This window comes from Argopecten irradians, chromosome 4, assembly GCF_041381155.1.
Source record: "Argopecten irradians isolate NY chromosome 4, Ai_NY, whole genome shotgun sequence".
Classification (NCBI taxonomy): Eukaryota; Metazoa; Mollusca; class Bivalvia; order Pectinida; family Pectinidae; genus Argopecten; species Argopecten irradians.
Window position 1 is genome coordinate 36767376 of NC_091137.1, and position 23803 is coordinate 36791178.

The 23803-nt window shown below is 35.1% G+C and overlaps 1 protein-coding gene across 1 annotated transcript; it reads right to left on the reverse strand.

The window, feature by feature from the left end:
* Positions 1-310: 310 nt before the first annotated feature.
* LOC138321520 (stomatin-like) lies at positions 311-23803 on the reverse strand. The gene is made up of 8 exons (XM_069265266.1): positions 23646-23803; positions 9392-9510; positions 6784-6856; positions 5620-5702; positions 4997-5200; positions 4134-4189; positions 3164-3242; positions 311-1396 (listed from the first exon to the last, which is right to left on the reverse strand). The coding sequence occupies exons 1-8, from the start codon at positions 23653-23655 to the stop codon at positions 1208-1210; spliced, it is 813 nt and encodes a 270-aa protein (XP_069121367.1). The 5' UTR covers positions 23656-23803; the 3' UTR covers positions 311-1207.

The window sequence follows — 23803 nt, forward strand, 5'->3', positions numbered from 1 at the left end:
TCCAATGAAAAGGAACTCATCATGGTAAAGTAAAAATAAATTATAAATAATTCATAATTACCCCAGTAAATGGTTTTCAACACCGACAGATAAATGTCTCATATCAAATATTTTTTGGACACCTGAATCTTTTATCGATTAGGAATGTAAGAAGTATACTTTCAAGGAACGTGAAAGAAAAACAATCTTCGTTTCTGTAAAGATTTCTTTTTACAACAATTGACATTACATCGAAACAATACAAAGACATCTTATCTCATCATTTGACAAAATACCTTGCAATGTTTGTTTGGGGTGAACCTTGTAGTAGTTTGTGGCTACCTCACATAGATATTGTTGCAAAGTAAATAATATTCAAGAGCCTACTAGATAATATAGTTACTCTTTGGTAAAAAAAAAAGGGGACCCGAACCCCCGGAATAGCATTATTGAGTAATCACCAGACCAGTCTTATCTTCAACTTTATATTTGTGTATATGAGATAACTCTTCCTCTCGCCTTCATGGAGACAAAGAATTAATAATAAATATTTCATAAAAAAAACTCTTTAAATAGCACTTTGCATTTTAAAACCATGGTGATAATTCAGAAATATTTATTTCAGAGAATACATAAATCACATATAAGAATATCTTGACCGTAATTAGTAAGCAGTTGTTTTATATTTTGATGACGTCTTCCTATCCTATGTCCTATTGGCCTCGAAAACATCAGTGCATTCAAACAATAGGATGATACCGCTCGTATAATAGACAACTTGACTTGACCTTCTACAGGAAACATATCCAAATAAGGAGAGACAAGGTTTTAAATGCTGATAACTATTATTTTGAATACTATTTTTAGGGCGAGATAAAAACATGGTTTCCTATAAAATAAGGTTTTCATAGTTCCGACGAATCCCAATGTGGGCTGATTATCGGTAATCCTTTAATCGCCAGCTTTGTCACATTCCTCAGAAAATAGAAAATTAAGATCGTTGCTGACAAACAACATCACAGTCTTGGTGTAAAGCAGTTTAAGTGTTATATCAAAATTTAAAATTTTGTAGAGTTCTTCTTGATCATGTATTGGGCTGTAATCTTTGGAATTGATTTTTTTTTCTTTTTTCATTTAAAGTAGATAATGTCCAGAATAAAAGTACCGTCGTAGTTTGTGTCTCTTTCACTGACCCTGATGTCATAAAGTGACCATTCTGTTGCCATGCTTATTTTTTGGCCATTGACTGAATCAGATCAATAGGCAGAGGGAAGATGATGGTGGAATTCTTCTCAGCAGCGATTGTGTTGAGTGTCTGTAGATATCGGAGCTGGACAGCGGCTGGAGCCTCAGATAAAATGTCAGCAGCTTCCTTCAGCGCTCTGGAGGCCTTCTGTTCACCTTCAGCTGCCAAAACCTGTTGAAGATTAGTTTTAATGTACGTCAGTAATGCATATCTGAAACAGCGGCCAAGCTCAATGTCCCGAAAAAATTCTTCGGCATTTTGTCTATATGGAATGACCTACTGATTGCACCAAAAGCAAAATAAATTATTTTATGCTATTTCTTGTGTTAGTTAGACATGTATATACACGATTAAACATCATTTATTGCTCAAATAATGAGTATCGTTTATGCTCTGTCGGCGGTAGAGCATCTTTAACTATTAATCTATTATTTTCAATTTCAACTTGCAAAAAGGAAGACGACTCCAATAGAAATTAGTATTTATACTGTTTTATTTACTTTTTTATTTATTGATTTATTTTTTATTCATTTATTCATTATCATTCTCAATTTCAACTGACGAAGAAGATGCAACTCCTATAGAAATTGGGATTTTCTTCTTTCTTCATTATTTTATTTATTTATTCTCAAGTTTAACTGTTGAAAGGGAAGCAACTCCTATAGAAATTAAGATTTTAAACATATTTTCCCCGTTTCAACTGGCGAAAGGGAAGCAACTCCTATAGAAATTGAGATTTTTTTCTTCTGTATTTATTATTTTATTTATTGATTTAATATATTTTTATTTATACATTTATTATTCTCAGGTTCAACTGTTGAAGGGGAAACAATTCCTATTGAAATTAGGATTTTTGATATATTTTCTCAATTTCAACTGGGCCCGGTGTAGCAGCCAATTCTTTCCCCCCTGCTGAAAGTTTCACCAGGGAAAGAATCAGCTAGCTGAAAGTTTCCCCGGGGAAAGAATAGGCTAGCTGATTCTTTCCCCCCTAGTTATTTTTTCCCCTGGGGAAAGAATTAGCTAGCTGATTCTTTCCCTCCTCTCGATTTTTTTCTAGGTGGGAAACTATTAGCAAGCTGATTCTTTCCCCCTTCTCGATTTATTTCTAGGTGGGAAACTATTGGCTAACTGATTCTTTCCCCCCTCTCGAACTATTTCAAGGGGGTGGGGGAGACTATTGGCTTGCTAATTATTCCCCCCCTCTTGATTAGTTTTAGGGGGAAATATTGGCACCATAATACTTTCTTTGACAATTTTTTTACTCAAGCCTATGTAAAAGTATATGCTTCAGTAAAAACTTTGTCTGAGAATAGTTTTATGGTGCAGGCCCCTGGAGGAAGGGAAACACCTCTATAGAAATTGGGATTTCCTTCTTCTCTATTGGTTATTTTACTTAATGATTTAATATATTTTTTTTTCAATTATTTTTTTATTATTCTCAAGATCAACTGTTGAAGGGGAAGAAACTCCTGTAGAAATTAAGATTTTAAACATATTTACTCAGTTTCAAGTAGCCAAAGGGAAGCAACTCCTATAGAAATTGAAATTTTCTTCTTCTATATTCATTATTTTATCTATTGATTTACTATATTTTTATTTATCTATTTATTCATTATTTTCAAGTTCAACTGTTTAAAGGGAAGCAACTCCTATAGAAATAATGATTTTATGCTGTTTTAATTACATGTTTTTCTATTTATCTATTCAATGATAATTTGTTCTTGTTTAAATCAAGTTGAAATTAAAACTGCACAGATTACAGAGATATTTCCATGATATTAAGACTTCATGCTTAGTTAAGGGTATATTTTTTTATCATATTAAAGTTGAAAAGCCCCTATAAAGCGTTAGGGGTCACTATGTTATGTTTTTCTGTCAACCTTTTGGGGACATTTCTGTTGGAGATGTGATCGATATGTTAACTGCCACACCTACCTTAGCTCTAGCCTCTCTGGAAGCTTCAGCCTCCGCAGCCATGGCCCTCTGTAACTGATGGGGAAGTCGCACATCCTTACTGTAGATGTAAATTAAAACATTGAGTTATTAAATAATGGCCATTTACATTTATATAGTATATAAGAATATTTGGGACAGAATTGCAGTTTCTTTCCTTCTTTATATGAAATCATATTGATAACTTTATTGTCTTTTTATAACTTACCTGTTATGTTCAATATTACGCATTTCATTTGATCAGGATTTAAATCACTTTTACAATTAAAAATTTTCACAATTTGAACCCAAAACTCTAAGAAAATAACAAGAGGCCCAGAGGGCCTGTATCGCTCACCTGGTTTGTAATGCAAAGTAATGTTCTGAATACAGGTTCATTGTTTCTTTTCTGAAGGAATTTGAATATTAACATCAAATTTCCCTATTGGGCCCCGCCCCTTCTGCCCCCAGGAGGTCAGAGCCAAAATTTATTCAAGTTCTGTTCCCCTTCCTCCAAGGATGTTTGTGGCCAAATTTGGTCACAATCCATGAAGAACTCTAGGACAAGTAGCGATTTATAGGATTTACCTCTATTTCCCCTATTGGGCCCCGCCCCTCCTGCCCCCGGGGGTCAGAGCCAAAATTTATACAAGTTCTGTTCCCCCTCCCCCAAGGATGTTTGTGGCCAAATTTGGTTACAATCCATGCAGAACTCTATGACAAGTAGTGATTTAAAGGAAATGTTGACGGACAGACGGACCACGGACGACCACGGACGACAGACGACGGACGCCGCGCCATGACATAAGCTCACCGGCCCTTCGGGCCAGGTGAGCTAAAAATTTAGTGAATCAAAATTTCACTATTTGGCTTTGAGAGTAATTATACTTTTCAACAAATTATATTTTGCGACCATGGCAATGATTCGCACAATCGCAAAACTATCGTTACCATGAATTAAAACAATACATACATTTCCACACGGTCAACCTTCACTCCCCAAGGATCTGTGGACTCATCCAAAATTTGCTACAAATAAACATTTTTCATAAAATTAGTATGTTATTTATCAAAATACATCTACGGATGTATTTCTAAAATTGAATTTCTATGCTAATAAAAGATCTGAAAAGTAATATATTGCTTGCTTATTCTTCAATTATAAGTTTGCTTATTCTTCAATTATAAGTTATTTGCAGACATTCAGTTAGTATATGGCAATTTCCTCGTGCAGGCCTCAAGCATGTAACCCAGAGATGGAATGCCAGTTGTACATAACACCTTATCCACTGGGCCCCTCGACCCCTAAAGGTGTAAGCACACTAACCACTAAGCCAACCTGGCCACATTCAGCTACAGAGAACACTTCCCTACCCACCCCAACCTAGCTACGTCTGCCTTTACATGCGTTTATTTAGAATATACATGCAGGTAAAATGATGTACATTGAACGTATTAATGTCAGCATTCAAGTTGATTTATTAATTATTTAGTGTAGTAAAATCAATACAGGTATGTTTGATAGCCATATTAAATATTTATAGAAACATGTAACAGTACTATATAAACTTCTCTATGAAAACTGTAATAATCTCTTACTCCTTTTGGGATGAGGCAGAAGAATCTTAATCAGAGGGGTAAGATTTTTCACTTGCCGACCATGAGGCTATGTTACTTGAGCGCTTTATTATCTTATACTCCCAAGGGTTTTAATTTCACCAAGATATCCTTACATAGGTAAAATTGTGGAAATCCCTGTCCATAATCATTGTATACTCGCAAGGGTTTAATTTTTCGCCTCAGCAGATATTCTGTCCAGGGGAAGAGAGTACTTACTTTCATCTGATAGGAGATGGCATCTCTGTCTGTCAACATCTCGGACATATTCTTTGTGCCGAGGACGTTCCTGAGGGTGGTGGCAGCGAGGAGTTTTGTAGACTGGAATGCATCCTCCACATTACATACAGACATCACAGCGTCGAAAATGTTACAATAGATCACAGCGTCCACCGACACCGTTACGGAATCCTTCGACAAAATCTGTCAAACACAGAACAAGCATGGTTATAACTAATCACCAAATTAAATAAGTTGATGAAATTGTATAATAGAAGAAGAGAAAATGTAGCAGCCAGACCAGGTTCAAACCCAGGACCTCTGAACACTCTACTGATCGAGATATGTACCTGGTCACTGATGATCAACCCAGCCAATTTTTGCTACATAATGATATGAAGAACATTGATACAAATCAGTAACATTTTCTAATCATGATTATTGTTTAGATTCTTGTATAACGTAGCTTTTCCCTCTCTTTCTATTTATAGCTGGGCTTTTTTCCGGTTCTGTTCAAGTTTGAACAAAAGACTTAAACAAAGTTGCTTGATATCAGGCAGTATAGGTGATGAATAATTATATACCTGGTACATGTATAAAGCCCAATTATAAAGCATTCTTACCTCCTGTGGGGGTACATCAAAAGCTACTGTTCTCATGTCCACCTTTTTGAATTCATCGATGCATGGATACACAAAGAAAAGACCTGAAAATAAATTAGGAAAACAATGTTACTTTCATCAGTAAACATGATATCTTTAAATAAGATGGCTAAAAAGGTGACTGTTTTTTAGAAACAGATTTATGGACACTTACCTTCTTACATAATGTATTGATTCAGCAATAAGCTAGTTTATATATACACTTGCTTATTTATTCTTATTCATCATTTTAAATACTATGTGAACAGTAATAAGCTGAAAAGTCAACACATGCTTATTTATATTTATTCTCATCTAATAATACTGTTGGTTACCTTACATTGAACCAGAATTCTAAGCTTAAGGATTCAACACTTGCTTATAGTTCTTTATATTCAAACAGTGAGCTTATTACATAACAATTGAATTTGACATTAGAAGATGTTTTTCCTGAAGACCAAAATGGTGTATGACCACACATCATTTAAATGGTCTTTTTTTTTTTTTTTACAAAATGTCATAACAATATAAAGCTATAAAGCCATGTCTTATTGTTCTTTATACAAAAATAGCTACCATATTTTACCCAATTAGGGTGTTTAATTTTTTTTTTTTAAATTGGAACTTTGCTTAAAAAAAACAAAAATATTGCAAAACTATATGGTTTTGGTCTTTATCTGTGTCCTGGCAATTGAAATTAAGGCCTCAAAAGGGAAGGGGTGCTTATAGGGACATGGGCTAATTGGATCTTGCCACGATTACTCAGAATAAACTTTAGTCAAAAACTGAATTAAGTCAATTTTTTCATACAAGTTACATAAGGAAAAAAGTTTAAGTTACTGTTGTAACAAGAAATCAGAGCTGTAGCTTTCAATGGAAGATTTTATCATGAACAGGCTTCTTCTATAGGATATCTATGGCAGCAGTACTTGGAGTTCTTCTCAACCTAGATAATCATATATTCATGCAAATACAGTAATTAAGATTCAGGAACGTTCGACACACCTACGTAGATGCAAAGGATAAATACAGACTCTATATATCTTATAATAAATACTGGACTAGAGAAGATATTTACAGAAGATTCTATAACCCATATTGCCCGTGTTCTGGACTGGAAGAGAACATAAATATTTACAGACTTACCAGGTCCCTTAGCTCCGCCAGACACGACTCGCCCCAGCCTAAAGATGACTGCTCTCTCGTACTCCTGCACCACCTGCAATATGTCAGGGTATTGGGTGTTTATACAGGTATACAGATCACTACCTGATTCATTTCTAGAAGAAATTCATTAATCTGGGAGCTGATTCAAAAGCTGTGTGCGTTTTTTTATTGGGGTTGAGAGGGAAAGGCGAGGGGAGGGGGAGTTGCATATATACAAATGTATATTAATTATTTTGCTAATTTTATCAGATAATTTTTTTATGTATTTTCAGTATACTGTATCACAGGTAATTTTTGCGGGTGAAATTTTTTTTTGCAATTTTATGAAAAAAATTAGAAAATTAAATTTAAGCCGTATGATTTTCACAATTCGGCTTTCAGGGTATATAAGCTTTAATCATTTATCAATTTTTCACTGAACAATTTTCACAATCAAAGCATAATGGCCTGCAAAATTGTGAAAATATCATCGCTGCAAAACTAAGTGCTTTTTCAGTATTAACCTACAATGTATCTCAATGTTTTGAAGTACATTTTCAAATGTACGGTACTTCAATCTTACGCCATGGCACAGCGTCCATTGTGTGTTCCATCAACATTCCCTTTAAATCGCTACTAGTCGTAGAATTCTACATGAACTATACCTCTTACCTCTGAATTTTACATTCACATGTTACTTACTGCATCTATATTCTTTTAAATTAGTATAACATTTTTCCTTTATCAATATTCATATCAATTTTTATTACATTCTTTTTCATTTTTACATCAGTCATGTTTATTTTATGTATCAAAGGAAAGTGTTTTACCATTTTATGTTTACATAAATCTTTTGTTATCAAAAATCTATAGGTATTGATTGTTTTAACAACCCGGCCTCCGAGCTGTACTGGTCCAAGCTAACGAGTAGCTGTACACCTGTACCGACCTGATACAGGTCAGCGGCGGTAACCATGGCCGCAGTCAGACATCAGCACACTGATTACTCTAGAATACCATTTGTAATGGACGGTGAATTAGTCTCTGTAATTAGACTGTGGACATTGATTTAAATTCTAGGTAGGACTATACACAGAAATAGATTGCTAGGTTTTATAATTGTTATGTTTACTGAGCTAATGGCATATCTGCATTCGTATAAAAGCAGCGACCACTTTATTGATATGCTGTAGGTTACTCTAGAATAATGTCAAATACATAAAACAAACTCATATAATGACCTGAAAACTATTGCAGTATGGGGAAGCCACATGATCTAAAAATAATCGTGTACAGAAATTCAGGCCCGCTTCAGGAAAGAAAATATGCTGTATAATTAATGTTTTACGGCATCAATTATTTCTCGGTTTGGTGCACCGTACCCGCATTATTATTCTTTACGTTTCCAATAAAATTTATTTCCTAGTAGTGCAATATTTCGTCCAACCTCAACACTGTGGAAGATTTACTTATAAAGTAAATTAATGCATGTACACGTCAAAAGTGACCATTCACACCAGGAGTACATTGTAGATCCACGGTATTGAAGTTGGCCAAGAAACTACATGTACACCATCTTGTATATGAAATTGTTTTATAGGAATATATAGGATGTTACTGCAGGTAATGCAAAACAATTGGAGCACATTTTCTTACCTAAAACAGGTCTGAAAGTTGTGAACAGTAATATCGATCACATGGCTTCCTTAATTGCGCTTTTCCACAACTGATTTATAATAACTCATTCATCCTTTAAAATTCATAATGGACTGGTCTAGTCTGAGCCTAAATGTGTCATAATGGACTGGTCTAGTCTGAGCCTAAATGTGTCATAATAGACTGGTCTAGTCCGAGCCTAAATGTGTCATAATGGACTGGTCTAGTCTGAGCCTAAATGTGTCATAATGGACTGGTCTAGTCTGAGCCTAAATGTGTCATAATGGACTGGTCTAGTCCGAGCCTAAATGTGTCATAATGGACTGGTCTAGTCTGAGCCTAAATGTGTTTTCAGGAGGGAATGAGTTGATATAACATGTACAATATATGTACCATTCAGTTATTATATTGGGGTATGTAGGTTCTATTTTACGATTGTCTCCCTTTATGTTGATAAATAAAAGTTTTCTCTGCCTTCAAGTTATCTCCCCTTAAATGACAGACACCGATTTTTGTTTAATTTAGAGACAATGCTACTGTAGACCAACTTTCTTTTGCGGCTATTAAACTTCACGATTTCCATTTCAAAAGAAGTTGGCGAAGATTAATATTCACGGATTAAACAATTGAATGATAATTCCTATTGATATAGATATTTATTCACAGCGGCAAACTTTCCCGAATTTACTTGTATCATGAAATTCGCAAAAGTAAATAGCACGCAAATACAAATTGGTTTACATTCTCTACACCCAAGAAGTGGAAGGTGAAATCCAGAATATCAGACACCTTAATAATTTAGCCACTACACCCAAGAAGTGGAGGACGAGTTGTAAATTATCAGACACCTTAACCACTTAGCCACTACACCAAAGAAAAGGAGGGTGAATGGTAGAATGTCAGACACCTTAACTTCTCCTTCAGAAGAATCCCAAAGTTGATTTGTACGTACCTTGATTGACATGCAGAGCGAAAATGGGAAAAATAAGACGACAATACAGATGGAGAAAAACATGAGGATGTAACCACAACAGCCGATGTCTCCATCCTGGGAGTCCTTGTTCATTCTAGCTGTAAAAAGACAAAACATTAACATGGTTAGATTTAAATCAGTAGACTATTAAACAAGAAGGAGGGGGCATTGATCTCATGTTTTATATTAGGGAATATGACGGAATCCATCAGCAACTGGAATGAAAGTAACTTTTGAATTTTGCATTTTTTTCCTCAAATAGCTAACCATTTTTATCAATATCGTTATTTTTATATTCATATTTAAGGAGTTGTCATGCCAACCTTTATCTGATTTTACACAAGTATTAAAAGTTAAACCACAATGAAATTGAAAGGAAGAACTCATCAATAACATTCATTTTATTCACTTTTTTTTTTTTTTTTTCTGTCATCTTTCTATGTCTTGTTTATTTTATTCATTTCCTATTAGCCATTCTTTATACAGGAAAATCAATTAAAACAAATGAAACGTGGAAATTAAAATCTAAATGAAAAAAAATATATATATTGTACACAAATAACATATCGCAATAATAGAGAGTACACTGAAATGAGTTATCTATACAGCAGAACAAAACTAGAATTTAGTATGGTACAACTAATCAACTAAATACATATATCTACATATCGGAAATCAGAAACAATCCTGATGATAACTTAATTAAAATGGATTAAAATAAAACAAAATTAATTGGTAGAAAATGGGGTTTAATCATGTAAATGAAAATTTGATGAAATGAAAATGTTGAAATGTCAGAATACACAAGTGCAAAAAAGTTGTGACAGAAACATCTTTTTGTGTTAAGTAATAAACATTTATCACTCTTTTCAGATTATATTCCAATGGGCTTTATTGCTCACCTGATTAACTTCATTCTTATCTTAAAATTCTAACTAAAAAGAGAATATTCAAACGTTTATTGACTCTAAAAATTAAACTTAAGATTTATTTGTAAAAGTTTATTAAATCTCACTGCAAATGGAAAAGTGTAATAAATGATGTTAATTCCCAATAAAAAAGAATTTTAAAATTTTTATCTTTTGAAGTCTCAAATCTTAAACCTGATTACCATGTATAAAACTGGCTTACCAAGTCTCTAAATTGACAACAGCAAGTTTATACTTGCTTTATATCATGAATCCAGAGCCGATCACTGAATAAAAAGATGTTGATTAAAGAATTTTGCATCTTTGACCTGTGGAGATCAAGGTCATCTACTTGAACAACAATGATAATCCATCACCCCAGTATGCTCCTACCCTAATACTGTAAACCAACTTTCTTTCAAATCATGTCCGCGAAGATGTACATTCACGGATTAAAAAATTGTCCGGAAATTCCTATCAGAATCAATCATGTAAATGTTAATTTGCGGAGAAAAATTTTTTGCAAATTTACTTGGATCAGCCCGCTATATTCGCACGTGAAAGAAAGTTTGATTACAGTATCATGCTTTCTAGGCTACATGGGTCACTGTCACTCAGTCGAAAAGAAGTTATTAGCAGTGTGATGACAGATAAAATAAAAACGACCGACAGACTGTGCCTCAGCTCACTTGTCCATGGGACAATGAAGCTACAGAATCAAACTGATAACTTAACTAATTAGTGAAAGAATTAAGACAAAGATTGAGTTAGTTCAGCGTAACTCGGTCATGAAGGAGCTAAGAGTTAGTTGTAGAATGGTATACACATGTTCAGTAGTAACAAATGTTACAGTGTCACCCACCTGAACTTCCTGTAATGGAAACATACAATCAATTAACAACATCACATAGAAATATCAACTGTGTATTAATGATAATTGTATATCTCATACAAAATTATCAACACATCACATAGAAATATCAAATGTGTATTAATGATAATTGTATATCTCATACAAAATTATCAACACATCACATAGAAATATCAACTGTGTATTAGTGATAATTGTATATCTCCTTCAATAATTAGAAGAAAGTATGGTGACCGTATTATCATTAAATGTGAAACTACAAAGTAATACATGTAAGCGAAAGCACCCTGTTTAAGAGAAAGTTTAAAAATATGTTATCTACTTACAGATTTTAATCTTCTCTAATATCTTAAAGGTATGTGTAACAGATTAAAGACCCAATTTCACACCCTCTATTTCAGGAAGCATTGTGTAATCTAGTTATAAATTTAAATTCTGGAATAAAACCATTTACGTCAAGAAATAATTTCGACACCTACAATGTTCATTATGAAATACTCATTACAAACTGCCATTATAGGTTGTAGATTTGATAATAACCAGGTATAGATTCCAATAATAAAATCATATATTATTGATTACCAAGATCTTCTCTGTACATCCATGCCATTACATGTTTCAATTATTCACTGCACAAGATTTAAATACACCTACTTTACTCTTATTATCTTATTCACCTGTAATTGAAATAAGATGCACATTAATCTATTCAAATTCTATCAGTAAAAATTAAGGTTTTTATGTGCTTGTTTGCTGTTTAGGTGAAAGAATTTTAACAGGGCAATGTAACTATTGATATAAGAAATATAGACAGGTAACAGAAATAAGACAGGTGGTAGTTATAGACAGGTGGTAAGTATAGACAGATGGTTTGTATAGACAGGTGGTAGGTATAGACAGGTGGTAGGTATAGACAGGTGGTAGGTATAGACAGGTGGTAGGTATAGACAGGTGGTAGGTATAGACAGGTGGTATGTATAGACAGGTGGTAGGTATAGACAGGTGGTAGGTATAGACAGGTGGTAGGTATAGACAGGTGGTAGGTATAGACAGGTGGTAGTATAGACAGGTGGTAGGTATAGACAGGTGGTAGGTATAGACAGGTGGTTGTTAGACAGGTGGTAGGTATAACAGGTGGTAGGTATAGACAGGTGGTAGGTATAGACAGGTGGTAGGTATAGACAGGTGGTAGGTATAGACAGGTGGTAGGTATAGACAGGTGGTAGGTATAGACAGGTGGTAGGTATAGACAGGTGGTAGGTATAGACAGGTGGTAGGTATAGACAGGTGGTAGGTATAGACAGGTGGTAGGTATAGACAGGTGGTAGGTATAGACAGGTGGTAGGTATAGACAGGTGGTAGGTATAGACAGGTGGTAGTATAGACAGGTGGTAGGTATAGACAGGTGGTAGGTATAGACAGGTGGTAGGTATAGACAGGTGGTAGGTATAGATAGGTGGTAGGTATAGACAGGTGGTAGGTATAGACAGGTGGTAGGTTATAGACAGGTGGTAGGTATAGACAGGTGGGTTATATAGACAGGTGGTAGGTTATAGACAGGTGGTAGGTATAGACAGGTGGTGGTTATAGACAGGTGGTAGTATAGACAGGTGGTAGGTATAGACAGGGGTAGTTATAACAGGTGGTAGGTATAGACAGGTGGTAGGTATAGACAGGTGGTAGGTATAGACAGGTGGTAGTATAGACAGGTGGTAGTTATAGACAGGTGGTAGTTATAACAGTGGTAGGTATAGACAGGTGGTAGGTATAGACAGGTGGTAGGTATAGACAGGTGGTAGGTATAGACAGGTGGTAGTTATAGACAGGTGGTAGGTATAGACAGGTGGTAGGTATAGACAGGTGGTAGGTATAGACAGGTGGTAGGTATAGACAGGTGGTAGGTATAGACAGGTGGTAGGTATAGACAGGTGGTAGGTATAGACAGGTGGTAGGTTAGACATGGTAGTATAAGTGTAGGTATAGACAGGTGGTAGTTATAGAACAGGTGGTTGTTATATACAGGTGGTAGGTATAGACAGGTGGTAGTTATAGACAGGTGGTAGGTATAGACAGGTGGTGGTAGTATAGACAGGTGGTAGGTATAGACAGGTGGTAGGTATAGACAGGTGGTAGGTATAGACAGGTGGTAGGTATAGACAGGTGGTAGTTATAGACAGGTGGTATAGCAGTGGTGGTATAGACAGGTGGTAGTTATAGACAGGTGGTAGGTATAGACAGGTGGTAGGTATAGACAGGTGGTAGGTATAGACAGGTGGTAGTATAGACAGGTGGTAGGTATAGACAGGTGGTAGGTATAGACAGGTGGTAGGTTTATATACAGGTGGTAGGTATAGACAGGTGGTAGGTATAGACAGGTGGTAGGTATAGACAGGTGGTAGGTATAGACAGGTGGTAGTTATAGACAGGTGGTAGGTATAGACAGGTGGTAGGTATATAGACAGGTGGTAGTTATAGACAGGTGGTAGTTATAGACAGGTGGTAGTTATAGACAGGTGGTGGTAGGTTATAGACAGGTGGTAGTTATAGACAGGTAACAGTGGTAGGTATAGACAGGTGGTAGGTATAGACAGGTGGTAGGTATAGACAGGTGGTAGGTATAGACAGGTGGTAGGTATAGACAGGTGGTAGGTATAGACAGGTGGTAGGTATAGACAGGTGGTAGGTATAGACAGGTGGTAGGTATAGACAGGTGGTAGGTATAGACAGGTGGTAGGTATAGACAAGGTGGTAGGTATAGACAGGTGGTAGGTATAGACAGGTGGTAGGTATAGACAGGTGGTAGTTATAGACAGGTGGTAGGTATAGACAGATGGTAGGTATAGACAGGTGGTAGTTATAGACAGGTGGTAGGTATAGACAGGTGGTAGGTATAGACAGGAGGTAGGTATAGACAGATGGTAGTTATAGACAGGTGGTAGTTATAGACAGGTGGTAGGTATATAGACTGGTGGTATGTATAGACAGGTGGTAGGTATAGACAGGTGGTAGTATAGACAGGTGGTAGGTATAGACAGTGGTAGGTATAGACAGGTGGTAGGTATAGACAGGTGGTGGTATAGACAGGTGGTAGGTATAGACAGGTGGTAGGTATAGACAGGTGGTAGGTATAGACAGGTGGTAGGTATAGACAGGTGGTAGGTATAGACAGGTGGTAGTATAGACAGGTGGTAGGTATAGACAGGTGGTAGGTATAGACAGGTGGTAGGTATAGACAGGTGGTAGGTATAGACAGGTGGTAGGTATAGACAGGTGGTAGGTATAGACAGGTGGTAGGTATAGACAGGTGGTAGTATAGACAGGTGGTAGGTATAGACAGGTGGTAGGTATAGACAGGTGGTAGGTATAGACAGGTGGTAGGTATAGACAGGTGGTAGGTATAGACAGGTGGTAGGTATAGACAGGTGGTAGTATAGACAGGTGGTAGGTATAGACAGGTGGTAGGTATAGACAGGTGGTAGGTATAGACAGGTGGTAGGTATAGACAGGTGGTAGGTATAGACAGGTGGTAGGTATAGACAGGTGGTAGGTATAGACAGGTGGTAGGTATAGACAGGTGGTAGGTATAGACAGGTGGTTTTATAACAGGTGGTAGGTATAGACAGGTGGTAGGTATAGACAGGTGGTAGGTATAGACAGGTGGTAGGTATAGACAGGTGGTAGTTATATATAGGTGGTTGTTATATACAGGTGGTAGGTATAGACATGTGGTAGTTATAGACAGGTAGTAGGTATAGACAGGTGGTTGGTATAGACAGGTGATTGTTATTAATATATGTATTAGATATGGATAGGTTGTACAAATCTATACAAGTGGCAGTTGACAGGTAAAGAATTAAAAGCATACATCAACAAAGACACCATAGATTGACCTCCTACTTGATATTGAGTGTTAAATAAACAATTCTCACTTCTTGTTATATTCAATGTATTTACACAAAGAAAAAACCTTTTACGTATGTCATCAATGATAATCCAATGCATTAAGGCTTTTGACAGGACTATAGAAATACTGACATTTGTTTTGGTGATTATTACGATTAATTCTGCTGCCACCATCAATAACAAGAATAGGTTCATATATCATTTATATATTTATTATTCCAAATCATTACCCAATAATCGACCATGTCCCGATAAGGACCCCTTCACACTTTTGAGGGTTCAAATTCACTGAATATCTAGAATAACAAATAATGCTGACTGAAACTATGAAAACTATGTAGTTTTTTGTATTTCATTTATTCTGTCGGTTGATTAATGGTTTACTCTGTAAAATGACTTTATGAAAAGAAAGCCTCTTTAAGCGCCCCTTCACTTGCTTATTGGGTTGAATACCGTATCTGGTTTATAGTGACTTCAGCTTTAAGTACATATATAGTGATAATATTATTTGACTGACATATTGACTATAGATCCAGATTGATTCTATACCTGATATCATTTTATCAGAAATATGGAGATTTCATATTAAAATATGTAAATTTTGTATTAAAAGGTCTATACCTATATAGACCTGTATACATCTATCTACTAACATACAATTGTATGTGCAAGGTTCATATAGTGAGCTATCCACGAACCTAAATTATCACCACTTCAGTTGAGCTTATATACAGTCCAAATAAATAAATCATTTTTTAATATAAAGAAAAAATTCTAAACCTTTTACATTTCATTACATGGAAAATGTGTATGGGATTCCTTTCTTTGTCTGATTGAATGCCTCTCTGATCAGTATACATATATATGACACCTTAAATGCCATCCAGAGCATTAACAGCGAATGACTTGGCAAAGAATGCATTAAATCACTGCAGTATAGACCAGACCATTTCTCATTGCAGATACATAACATACATCCAAGTGAGGTGGCATCTTTAGCCATACTTAGTATGTACTTCATGTGTAATAATTCCAATATAACCGGTATGTACAACAAAGGAAAACATAGATGATTTTTTTCAAACAAAAGAATTAGTTACTTAGTGGATTGATATTTTATGATAAAGAATTTTCCTGAAGCTGGTATGATATACAGGTGACATATCTTCCCAACATTCTACATGTGTTTCTTTGTTGTTGATAGGGATTGTCGGTCGAACTACTCAAGTCAACAAACCTTAGACAGAAAACGCACTGCTTTATCAATGTTATTTGATAATGATCATACAATATGATGTAAATCCTGTATGTAGGTTATCACACGGCTGGAGTACATTTAGTGACCTTTTCAAAAAATTTCGTAAAACTAGAGGCCAGACAACATATAACATTACAGATATTAGCATCCTTAATATTCAAAAGTTGGATGTTAATGGACCGCCGTAGCGGAATGGTTAGGATGTCCGAACATATTACCACAAGCCCTCCAACTCTTGTTGCAAGCTCAAATCCAATTTACTGATTTAAACATATTTTTATTGTTCAACATAACAACAGGGATAAGACACAAGTTATCTCAACTTAGAAACGCCTACTCCAATTAACTGGTCAGTGGTTTTTCTTCCCATACTATGACTTTCCTCCACCTACAAACCTGGTATACCCTTAAATGACCCAGGCTGTTTACAGGATGTTAAACTAATAAAACCACAAAGACATAAAGGTATATGGGTCTAATGAAAGTGAAAGTAACCCCTAGAAGATTAAGGATGACATACAATAAAAGCTGTCATAGTTATCATAACTTTATAAAAATTTACAAACCACCTACTTTAACAAAATTTTCCTCTCAAATTCATCACAATGTAGATCAATGAGGCAGTACTCCGCAAACACTTAAACTACTAAGTGGGGTGGTGGGGAAGGATATTTAGATTAAGTTAGTAAAATTTAGGATACTTAATTGAGGAGATATATAGTGGTAGAATATAGGACACCTAAGGCTGTACATTTATAATTACTCAAACTTTTGTGGTTATAGATGGAAAGTCACAGGGAAGGAAATGGTGACATTTAGATCTGCTAGGTGATCTACCAGATACACAAACACAATGGCTGAACTTGAGGCTGGGTTTGAGTTTATAGAAAAGGAAAAGGACTAGGTGGGGCATAATATCTGTCACTGATTTACAGGAATTCTCAAGGAATATCTAAAATGTCCACTTTAACCTCAACATGATGTCTGGTAAAACTGACTGATATTTGTAATATTATGCAGATATAAAGGCCATATCACAATATTTGAGGATAAAAAAAAGTTATTTAGACTTTTGAGTTATCTAACATACAGAAAAGTATATATATTATATAGTGTCTGTTTCATTTAGTTCTTATGCCAGATACCTTAGTATACATATATTTGTATTTCTTGACCATGTGTGAGACAAGCTTTTCATTAAAGTTGTATGGTCTGTGACTTGTTACATTTTTAGTATAGAAAAAGTATTTAAAGTTTTCTACATATTTTTCTCTGCCTCTCTAAGTTTTAAAGTGAACAGTCGGGCAAGGATGGCTAAAGTCAGTAAAAATGGTGTGAATGTATCCAGTATAATTTCTTATGAAATGGAAAAATAAAATCTCTCGTCAAAATCTGTCTGCGTACGAAGAAATTAATTTAAAGTATGGGAATTCTAAAACGTCCTCCCGGCTAACTATGTCCGTGGTTACATTTCCACGCAGCCTCGCTCTCAATGCTTTCAACTTTTCTTTACTTTAATGGTCAGAACTGGGAAACTAAGCAGAACTTGACCGTCGTATTAATATGTGAGAACTTTTGGAAGGCCAATGAACGCATTTAGACTGGTTTTCTTTGCCCGACTGTTCACTTTAAACTTTCAATATTTACCGATTTTTGTAAAATTCGTTTTTGCAAAGTTATTAAACAATCAAATTAAAATATTGATTTTTAACATGTACACAAGTATCCAAACTGTTCCAATCAATTCTGATCTGTACAGGTATTGCTGTTATTGACCACGTAATACGCCTCGGGAGGTTCCGATCTATACGGGTATCGCCTTTGTCGATCATGTGATGCAACTCGGTTTTCAAATATTACCCAAAAGTTTGAAATATAGCGCTGACTGTGACGGTTCTTTCAAAACGTGTGATACGTCATGCGACATTTACCGCTATGTCAATAGTATATCGGTGCTTTCATGGACCTGAACCATCATATATAAGCATCCATATTCACACATATACACATTATGTTTTATGACAGTTTCTGATTGTGAAAATTACAAGAAATACAACTTATCTAATTTACACTGTTATTATTATTTAATATAAAATTTATTATTGAAGCAATAATCATATTTACTGCAATTAGCCTTAAAATTTCTCCCTGATTAGCCATGCTTTCTTTGCATTTTTATTTTGATAAGATACTCCTTTTGAATCAACTTCATATGCCCATGGCATTAATTACTGAAGTAGGTAATTTTCCACTTTGTAATAAGAAGCTCTATCAAATAAATTCTGCACTGATTGATAGTACAAATCTCAGATATTTCAAGGCTGTATATATATGTATATGAATTACATAGTAATTATAGATTATTTTTTTAATTTTTTGATTAAGCTTATTATATATCCCTTCAATATTCCTGAACTGAACTTCTCAACTAAATTCTTTATAGGAAAACAAAGTAGAAGTTTATAATAGAAAGTTCCTTCCTTGCCTTAAGTAAGGAACTTTGTTGAAACTGGGGCTGAGTCAATGTCCAACGTTTCTGATCAATGTCAAATGTTCCAGGATTCTACAGCTGACCAGGACATCCACCATTTATTACTGTAGTTCATTGAATGGTTGGAATGTCGGAACATTGATCAGGTCCCGACCGGGTGAGACGGAGGCAAGGTGAGACCTGAGTGTTTACAGGTAAGGTTTCCTGTTCAATGTACCTACAATGGTCTCTATATCAACCAGATTGATCTACGTGGAAATTTACTGTCATGTTACTGTGGGTTGTTATTTATAATGCCACTTTCACAACAAAAAATATCCCCTTAAAGTAAGGGCACATCATCTTAAAAAAAGGCAAGAGTTCAAGTACAATTACATTAAAATACAAGGTTAAATGGGAAGATTTTTATAGTGGAAATAAAAAAAATCAAAATAATCCTAAAAAGATCATGTGAAGTACTAACAGTCAATAAAATTGTAGAGGTTGTACTTACACATGGTACATCATATACAGTTAAACCTGTCTTAGCAACCACCTTTGTATAAAGACCACCTGCTTCATAGGACCATTTTCTTAGGGTCCCATATGAAACATTTATAAGCACAGTTTGACTTGTGTATACAGACCACTTGATGACAAAGATCACTTTTTTATTGCCCACTGGATGGTGTTTATAGACAGGTTTGGCTGTATGGTAAACAGTAAGGTCGAAAAGACATTATTTTTACTGTATATAATGTAATACATTGTACATTATTGGACTGTATGTAAATTTATGTAATACATTGTATGTGGTAGACTAAAAATTATGTAATACATTGTACAATAAGGATTTATATATGTGGATATGTAATACATTGTATGTGGTGAACTGTATATATAATGAAATACATTGTAAGCGGTAAACTGTATATATAATGTAATACATTGAATGTGAAGAACTGTATACATGTATATAATGTAACACATTGTACAAGATGGACTGTATATATTGTAATACACTGTGCATTATGGACTGTGTGATATGTAATACAGTGTACCTGTTGGACTGTAAATTATATAACACATCATATGTCTTGGTGGATAGTATGATACATACTATAGTGTATGGGTAAGCTTGCCTTATGTAGTACATTTTATATGATGGATTGTATGATATGTAATACAATGTACATAGCGGTCTGTATATTATGTAATACAAAGTACATAGTGGACTGTATATTATGTAATACACTGTACATAGTGAATGCTATATGTAGTAAATTGTACATTATGGACTGTATGATATGAAGTACATTGTACATAGTGAACGCTATGACATGTAATTTATTGTACATAGTAAACTGTATATTATGTAATATATTGTACATAGTGGGCTGTATATTATGTAATATATTGTACATAGTGGACTGTATATTATGTAATATATTGTACATAGTGGACTGTATATTATGTAATATATTGTACATAGTGTACTGTATATTATGTAATATATTGTACATAGTGGGCTGTATACTGTATTATGTAATATATTGTACATAGTGGACTGTATATTATGTAATATATTGTACATAGTGGACTGTATATTATGTAATATATTGTACATAGTGGACTGTATATTATGTAATATATTGTACATAGTGTACTGTATATTATGTAATACATTGTACATAGTGGACTGTATATTATGTAATATATTGTACATAGTGGATTGTATATTATGTAATACATTGTATATAGTGAACTATATGTTATGTAATACATTGTACATAGTGGTCTGTATATTATGTAATATATTATACATAGTGTACTGTATATTATGTAATACATTGTACATTATGGACTGTTTGATATGTAATACATTGTACATAATGGACTGTATGATATGTAATACATTGTATATAGTGCACTGTATCACAGGGACCTGGCACGACTTTTTTTAACTAACAGTATACATATATATATATTATAGTAGCAAGGGTATGAACTCGGCGGTCGAGAAAAACGGACCTATTTTTTTAAAACCGTATTTATTTTAATAAATGGGTTCTATACAACATTGATGGATATCTTACCTTAAAGAGAAATAATTTATCTTTCCATTGAGTGCTTGATGAACAAAATTGACCGAGTATTGACGAAGTTATGGCTTGATGAATCGGGAAATTTACGAAAAATATGCTAGGTAGACATTTCCCTGTCTGGTCGAAATGTCGTCTCGGCTGTAATGGGCACCTCAAAACACCAAATCACAAAATCTACTTTGTGTGTAAACAGTATCATAACTGAGTCATCCACAATCTCTTGTAGGTTCATGACCCTACTTTTATGTCATACACGTTCACTTACTTATCACGCCATGTTCATTTGTTTTCGAACTTCTATGTTAGCACAACATACATAATTGCATATTTAGTCACGATATTAAAGTTGACACACTTTAAGTGTTTAATGGAGTTTCTAAAATTTTGTGCAGTCCTGTGCACTGTATGATTATGTAATATATTGTACATAGTGTACTGTATATTATGTAATACATTGTACATTATGGACTGTTTGATATGTAATACATTGTACATAATGGACTGTACATGATATATGTAAACATTGTATATTAGTGCACTGTATGAATATATATCGTTGTCTACGATGAATTGTATATTATATAAACATTGTAAATGGTGGACTGTATGGTAGATATAATTACACTGTAAATAAAGATATTTTATCTGATATCACCATCTATACAAGGGACATGTAATATGTATGGTTTGGTGTTGAAATTTAATCAAGGTAATTTTTTATTCCAGTTTACAAAAGTGTGAACTGTCAGGAGAACTAATTATCAGCAGAGAGCCACAACAAACTCGGAAAACCTAATCAATTAATGGATATTTGGCATTTATATGAGAACTATGTTTATAATGATATCCTCATCACTTGGGAATGGAAGTCAACAAACCAAAGTTACAGAATATTGATTCTTTCATAAGCCCAACACAATGCAGCAGTGATGATCAGCCTCGAATGAGAAATGATAGCATTAATATGGGCGTGAATGACCATGCAGTGTCCAGTGAGTTGTCACTACAACCATGGGGTTGATTCTGGGTTAATGGTCATTTCTACACATATTCATGCTGGGGATTTGTTTTTTCAGGAAGACATTGGTGAGAGAGGAGGGTGGTAGAAAAATAGGGGAGCATGAAAAGGTAGGGGTGTGTGTGAAGAAGAGACAATCAGTGAAGTATGAGGTGTGTGGAGGTGTGACTGTGTGTGAGGGTTGGGGCAATCAGGAATAAAATTACCATTGAAAAAGTGTAGGGGTCAATCTGGGAAGTATGAGGTGTGGGGAGGTGTGACTGTGTGTCGGGGTAGGAGCAATCAGGAATAATATTACCATTGAAAAAGTGTAGGGGTCAATCTGGGAAGTATGAGGTGTGGGGAGGTGTGACTGTGTGTGAGGGTAGGGGCAATCAGGAATAATATTACCATTGAAAAAGTGTAGGGGTCAATCTGGGAAATGTGAGGTGTGGGGAGGTGTGACTGTGTGCCAGGGTAGGGGCAATCAGGAATAATATTACCATTGAAAAAGTGTAGGGGTCAATCTGGAAAGTATGAGCTGTGTGGGGAGGTGTGACTGACTGTGTGTTAGGGTTGGGGGTTCAATCATGAATAATATTACCATTGAAAAGGTGTAGGGGTCAATCAAGGAAGTATGAGGTGTGGGGAGGTGTGACTGTGTGTTAGGGCTGGGGGTTCATTCAGGTTAATGGTAGCTCTGAAGATATGTAGGGGTCAATCTGGGAAGTATGAGGTATTGAAAAGTGTGACTGTTTACAAGGGTTGGGGTACAATCAGGAATAATGGTAGCACTGTAAAGATATTTTGATGATTTTTAAGCGTTCTTAACATGGTAATTTTGCAATTTAAAGTTGCATTATGCAACCCAGCTCTATCTGAACATACCAGATTCACATCATCGGCACATTGTTGTGTAACTCAAAGTAATAATGAATTGATTGTCTTGCTAAGACATATAAACAAAATAATCTTTTAAGAAGCATTTTTTGAAATAGTATAATCCCTTGATGGCCATTTTTAGTCTAGATTGTGTGTATTGAATTCTCATAATAAAGGTTTTGACATTACATGCTTGAATGTTTTAGGAAACGTGCCGGGCAGCACAAAATTTTCTAAATGAAGTACAAAAATGTGTAGGAGGACCTTTTTTTTGCTTTCAAATGTGCATTTTTAGAACATTTCACTCGTTGAAAATGGGGGGGGGGGGCAAAAAAAAATGTTTGCCCCCCCCCCCCCCCTGTCCTGGGAATGGGGGGGGGGGGCAATTACGTCAGTTTCTATACCCCTAATATCCAGAAACACAACTTCTTCAATGATATATTTATGGTTTATATCAAACTTGCGTATAGAGATACATTTAAATGCAATAACATGTCTCTATGTATGTACAATGTACATGTATCTATAGCTTCTAATAGACCTCAAACCTCAATTATCACTTTACATTCCTGCTATGTGCTTGCCCTTACAACTCTTATGCTGCTGATGCAGATACCCCATGGTCATAACAGCCTCTTATCTTGGTTACTATAAATTTCACACCAATTGCAATGAACAAGTAAAACATGTATACTATACTACTATATATGTGCTGTATATGGACTTGTCATTGCTGTCAACTAGGGAATTTCTATTAAGCGTGAATGAATAGCATATCAAATACATAAAAAGCAGACGATACAAAAAACATTTCGTAAAACAAGATGAAGACTTCTTACCTTGCTCCATGATTTTTTTGTGTAATGGTCCTCAACTGGTTGTAGTTGAAGTCCGATTTTAATGTACCTGCGTAATGGCGACTGGGTAGCCGTGTATATATTTATAGAACCATTGATACACACGTACCGGATTATACAGAGTCACGGGTTGCGTTGAC